Source organism: Coturnix japonica, chromosome 3 (assembly GCF_001577835.2).
Source record: "Coturnix japonica isolate 7356 chromosome 3, Coturnix japonica 2.1, whole genome shotgun sequence".
Taxonomy (NCBI): Eukaryota; Metazoa; Chordata; class Aves; order Galliformes; family Phasianidae; genus Coturnix; species Coturnix japonica.
The window spans coordinates 42,246,606-42,253,293 of record NC_029518.1 but is presented as its reverse complement, the minus strand read 5'-3'; the positions used below and the strand labels follow the sequence as shown (position 1 = coordinate 42,253,293).

Genomic DNA, 6,688 nt, shown 5'->3' with positions numbered 1-6,688 from the left:
CACATGTATTTTTTGTGCTTGATGACAGTACTCAAAAGTTTAAGAATTCTGAGCAGAAGTATATTAACCTTCATGCAGAAAGCCTGTGATTGTCACTTCATTCATGTACAGGCTCTACTTTTAAGAAACATTTTTAAGTTTCAGCTGAGCAATCACTTCTTTCAAAGATGCTGTGGGGAAAAATAAAGCTTGGGAAACAGGATTTCAGGAAGCATTTGAGAAGCCTTGAATGATTGTGCCATGAGTTTGCCACTACAAAGAGTTACTGTGAGATTCAAAATCACTTATCAGAATGATGCCAGATGTGAAAAAGAACAAATACTATGGTACAGGGATAGTTTGTGTCTATTAAAGCAGGCTTTGGGAAGCCTTCCAATGACTACACATGAGACATGTGGAATGCTACTATTTAATTAATGACTTAAAAAACTGACAGGTTACATTCACTGTTTCAATTCTGGCTGTTTTGATTGACTATAAAAAAAACATAACAGCATAAAAGCATGATTTTGAGAGAAAACTGAATGCAATACTGATGCAAAAGTTTATTTCCAGTAATAAGTACAAAAGTTAATAGCAATGAGTACCAATTATGAGCAGCAAAATATCAGATACTGTGTTAGAATACTAGATCTTTTTTTGGTGTTTTTTTTGGTAGAACAAAGCCCAGATGTAATGTGATACACTGGACACCAACACTGGAAAATAGCAATTAGTCTCTTTAAGCTTGGCATATAAATTTTATTTCCCAAACAGCTAAGTTAAATTCTGCATCACTTCCTACTGCTTCTCCCTGCACCTTTCCCTTGCTTTTTTTGGCTCGCTTCTTGGATTTTCTTCTCTTGCTCTGCTTGCAACATTGCTGCTTCTTGAGCTGCCTGCTCTTCACGTCTTCTGAGTTCAGCCTGTAACAACTCACTTCTGTATGCTTCCCGAATGCTGTGAACTCTGCTTCGCATTTCATCTAAGGATGCCTAGGTAGGCAGAAACAAAAAGCAACATCCTCACTCTAGCACATGAATCTGTTTCATCACAAGCAACTGCATCTTTTAGGTTGCATTTCACTGTTTGACAATATAAGTACAGGTACTCTCCTTTGGAGCTGGTCATGCATTTTTATTGATCACTCACAGGGACACAGACATGTATCAGTGTTTTCTAGAAAGAGCTGATGAATTACTTTAGAAATATTTGCCACAGTAACATATGTTAGGCATCCAAAATCACAGCAACATCAGAAAAGTTGGACACGTTCTTATCAAGGATTAGGCATCAGTCAGTCACTGGTAGAGGACTATGGTTCCTTTTGGACTTGTAGCTAAGTATTACAAATGAAGTGGGGTGTATGTGGATTCTAATTATTGATACTGGATACAAATGTTTAAAGAACTGTTGACCAGGATATTCATGATAGTGCTGGATATGACAGGCACAGTTACTGGAATGTAATGTGGAAAACTCACCTGCAGATTCTCATACATTTCAAGTACATTTTTCTTCAACAAAGCTCTGGCATTTTGATCCATTTCTCTTTGTTCCAAAGTCAATTCTCTTCGTTGCCTAAAATGGTTAATTTTTTCCATTTTGCATTTCTTTTGCTGTTGAATTATAGATTCATCTCTTAGCACAGGTTTAGACATTGTTTTCCTGAAGGAAACAGAAAGATATTTATCTCATTTCAAGTACATTTTCAGACAGTTTATATTTTGTTTAGTACCTACATGCATATATTTGATTTATATCAAGCCAAGTAGCCATTGTACAGTTCAATGACATTAAGGGATCACTTTTCTTCATCTTGTACATAACAATGATGAGGAAGTACATTGCTGAGGCCAGATCTTCATATACTTGGATGTTTACTTTAAAATATTGGTAAAATCACACTCATCTTTGAGCATATGAAAAACTCCTACATGTGACACTTATTTTTAATTTGCAAGAAATATCTTAGTTCAGGAAGTTTTTGATATTATAATTTAGCATTGAGACAAATGTATTTTTTTCCATGGGCACAATGGCAGTTAAGAGGATAATATATTGCCATAATTTGACTCAAATGACTCGTGGAACAGTGGAGGAGCTGAAGATAAATTAAAGCCTTCTAAAACTCAAGCCTATGGAAGATATTTTGCCATATCTTCTAATTTTTAGTGTTATTAATTTCAGTATAACACCATTTTCCCTTTAAATTAAAAACTGAACTTGGGGAATTTTTCAGCATGTTCCAAAGTCTTTTAAAAATGAGTGAGTAGCATAAATAGCACACTGAATACAGGTGGACTTTAGCATGAACTGGGTTCTGTCTGTAGCACAGCAAACATGCAGGTAAATGTATATGAGGCACATAGGTTCATCCTGACACATACAATAAAGGAAGTATTTATTTTGAATGACTAATATATATTGTCTTCAGTTATTAACTAAATTGCATTTGTTAAATATCTTATTAGAATCTAGCATCATATAATGACAAACTTCATATGCACTTCTTTCAAGATAACCACTGAAATAAACATATTTGGCTGCATATGCATTTCCTTAAGAATTTTATGTCGCATTTTCATAACAGGAAAACAACTCCTTTAAAATGTGTAATCTTAAAGGAATAGCATAAATTATAACAGGATGTAGGAAAGCTTAGATTTTAAAAAACACCGATGTCAGGTAAATCAAAGTGAAAAGCGATCAGGATACCATCTACTGTCACTACTATATGATTCTATGTATACAGCATAAAGGACAGACAAAACACAGACCAGGATTTTCACAAAAAAAATAAACAAGAATGTGACAGTATTGTTGCTTACGCCAATGACATGTGAATGACAAAGTCTAAATTCACATCTATTATACTATACCCAAATATGAAGGTACAATTGCTTATATTGCATTTACTAATTCTTATATATTGAAACCTTTAGTCTGCCTTTCAATTTTATATTTAACAGGCATTCATTTTTCCTTGATACAGGTTACCTCATATAAGGACTAAGATCTATAGGCTCCCACTTTATTTGCTCCATTGGTAAGCTTGAGTCAATTGCTATTTGTGATGTTGTCTTTTCTGCAGTAAGAGAAGAAGAATCTACAACAAAACAGATTCAATTGATTATTCAGAGGGTCCATCTTGTAACAGTTGTAATAAAGATGCTTTTCTCTTTAGGCTCGGCAAAATATCTTTCTAAATGAGAACACAGATTGGACATGCTTTTTACTTCTAACAATTATGATAGAATCAAAGATGCTGAAAAAAAACCTGATTACATTTCCATTACTGCTAGAGTGAAGTTTGTATATGTACTTTAGATAAATCAGCACAACACATGAGGGAGTAAGACAGAATTATCAACTTTAAATGCCTAAGGAATAAATTTTAATCAACAAGGAATCACATTCTTTTATGAACAACAACAAAAATATCTATAAAAATCGGACCAATCCTGTCTACAATTCAAAAAACTATATTCTCTTTTGGGCATATGTTTTGTTTGGCAAATGACAATCTCCAAAAGAAAGTTCCCAAGAATATTTAAAATGGTCAGTCTTCTGTCTTAGAATGATTTAACCACAAAGGTGGTTTTAATGTAGAATTCTCAAAACACATTGACACATTTGATATTAAGCAGGCCACTGAGCTGAACTGTGTTGTGATCATTCCAGCACTTTTGTCTTCTGGTTCACTTGGCCACATCAGAGAAGCCTGTGAAATTTGGTGAGACTTAATGACGTCTGCAGTAGTTTGTTCCATAAAAACTCTTATTACTCTATTTATTGTAGAAATCGATTGAAATGTTTACAAATCCATTAAAATATATTTCTGTACTAATGACCACTGCTTCCAAATTTGAAATTGAAGGAGTGTTTTCCATTGAAGTTCCAGAAATGTCAGCTTAATTTAGAGTTGGAATTCTAGTCTGAAAGGACTGCCTGAACTTGGCTTAAGGGTAACTTAGCAGCCTACAAGGGTAATGAGGTTGTATCTGTGTCTGAGGCTGGAGCAAGGTATTGGAGAAGGTATAAAGAAGACAGAGACTAAGCATGCGATTGTGGATTTGGACACCATTATTGAGGCTGCTCTCTCCATTTCCAAACAGTATTTAATGCAGACATCTTTGTTAAGGAGCTGAATGACTTATGCAGAATGCTTTGAAACCTATTTAATTTCACATAAAAACACTGGTTGTGATATATATGCAATGTATTTGAGAACTCAGAGTAGGAAATCCTGTATCATGGACAATTTTTTTTTTGTTATTTTTTAAAATTTTTTTGGAAGTAATTAATATCCCTTTATATTTTAAAATTATAATGCTCAGAAGGAAGATGACATGCAGAAAGTTATACCCTTACCTCTGTCTTCTGACAAGGATGATAATCTGGCAATGTCCACCCCAGCTATGGGCCCCTCAGAATCTCTTGCAGCATACTTATTGATAAACTGCATGCGTTCCTGAAAAGCCTTTTTAAAAAATTTTAATTGGATACTTTTATCTCAAAACATTTTCTGAAGTAGGAATCTATACGTGATCAATGGGACAGTAAATCTTTGAACCCAGTGTATGATGAGATATGATATTTCTTCATTATCGCTAGTGAGTATACCTGAGTGGTTGGATCCATGATTCTATGATCTATGGAAACATCACTTCAAACAACATGAATAGCATCAGTGAGATAACAAATAGAAGAAAAAAAGATAAACACAAGAGGGCTGTGCTTTGTGTCAGTCATATTCAAATCATCACTGCATTATATATACTATTTCTGAAATAATGACCTGTCAACATTGATCATCCTTAACATTTTGGAACTTTTGTTTAATCAGTTTTAATGTGCTGTGTAGAGGAGAAGTAAATTGTCACTTGTATTTAAAGTTTATCTAACTTAAATTGTGTTCTGAGTATGTGAATAAGAACGTGTAGGCAAACCGTGGTGAAATGGTAGCTGAGTAAAATGAAAAGCAGACAACACCTGGAGTCTTCTCAGTGCATACCAGCAATATATAGTAAGTATCCCAAATGATAAAACGATGCTGTCAGTATCAAACCCAGTACCAAGACAGTATGCAACTCTGCCTGGGGCAGGAATTAGAAAGGATGCTAAGGTTCTCGTTACCAGAGTTTGGAATACATACATTAAAGATCATTGTGAAATACTGGAGAATGCTTTATCTCTCAGTAATTTAAAATAATGTTAATTTTTTAAATTTTTTAAATTGTAAATTATTATACTCTCATAATCTTCAGCTTACCACAAGTGACAATTTTGCAGTTGTGTAGAGGTAGTGGGTGTTGTAAAGAGAAACATTTTTTTCTGTTCACTTAAAGTCTCAGTGGTCTCAAAAAGTCTAAAGTAGACAATGTGGATTCCTGCCCACAAGTCATGCACATCAGCACTTTTGATTATTTAGGCTGTTTAAAATTCCCTGACATCCACAAAATGGTGAAGAGAAGAGTCACACAAACTCAGTTCTCTGTTATCACAACAGCTCCTGCGACTTGTGAAGACACATTACCATGCAGATTGCACTCTGATTACCTTGACAGCTCTTCCTGGCTCTGCAGATTCCCATGCTTGCTTCATGGCTCTGATCTCATCTTCTCGCTGTGTGTCTTTCTTCACTTCCAGAACATCCATCTCTCTCTGCTCAGTAACGAGACGTAAAATCCAGTACGGTTTGTTTATAGCATCTTGCTGAAAGTAGAAGTACCATGGACATAATTATTGGTATTTATCTATGACCACTATGTAAGATGATGCTCTGTACCCTGGTAATTTTTATAACAGGTAGACATTATACACGGATAGAATTTGACATGCATTGCTAGACAAAAATTTACTGCCAATGGAAAGGAAAGGAAAATTACTTTGTAATATTCCAAACTTCGAGGTCTTTTGTATACTTCTTTTCCCCCACCCCCATAACCTATACAGCATTCTCTGCACTCCAAGCCCTTCTTGACAGTCTGAATAAGAGTATTTGCAACAATTTTATTCATGCAGTTATCTCTCTGTCAAGCTTTTTTTTTTTTTTCCCTTTCCTTCCAATTCCTTTTCTTCTTTTTTTTTTTTTTCTTATTAGAAGTCTTATTATTTTTAACCAGAATTTTTGTGTAGAGATACATCTTGCTCTCTCTTCTCTAACATCAAGTTCTTTCCATTCATTTCCAAAATTCTATAAACTACTTTGAGGTGTGGCTTCTCCAGAATCATAGGATGCAAGTAGTACTCAAAGGGTAGGAGACTGTCCTGCTGCCTGGCCAAGAATTGAAGTATTGTGCTGCACATGCTTTTGAAAAGCATAGTATCTCTAGAAGCTTGAAGCCCAAGATTTAGAAGAAGGGATGGGTTGCTCAGCTTTGATTTGAGGCAAAAAACAGGAGTATTCCGAACATGCAGGCAGGAAGTATCCTCTTGAACCTTGCTTCTGTTTTAGTAACAGACTGAAGAACTCCTGCAATCTATCATCCCAGTACCTGTAGCACAGCCCACCTGACACAGCCTAAAGTTGCATAGCATTTACATGGCCAGCTTTCTCAAATGCAGCCATTCTGACTGCTCTGCAAGAAAGGTTAAGGCACTGTTCCAGAAATCTGTATAATTAGCTGTGGATAGGAATCATAGAGAAGCTTGCTGTTCAACAACTTAGTCAACAAGACAGCACAGTAGAGATTTCTTCATGAAA

General features: G+C 35.2%; 1 protein-coding gene across 7 annotated transcripts in view; it reads right to left on the bottom strand.

Annotated features, from left to right (window-relative positions):
• Nucleotides 1-393: 393 nt before the first annotated feature.
• Nucleotides 394-6,688, bottom strand: part of ADGB (androglobin) — a 64,706-nt gene continuing 58,411 nt past the window's right edge. For all 7 annotated transcript variants that reach the window (XM_015858175.2, XM_032443644.1, XM_015858177.2 and 4 more), the window contains 5 exons: nt 5,542-5,697; nt 4,354-4,462; nt 2,980-3,088; nt 1,464-1,647; nt 394-974 (listed from right to left, as the gene is read on the bottom strand). In XM_015858175.2, the coding sequence (XP_015713661.1) occupies nt 774-974; nt 1,464-1,647; nt 2,980-3,088; nt 4,354-4,462; nt 5,542-5,697 (759 nt within the window). In that variant the 3' untranslated portion in view covers nt 394-773. The remainder of the gene's footprint in view (nt 975-1,463; nt 1,648-2,979; nt 3,089-4,353; nt 4,463-5,541; nt 5,698-6,688) is intronic.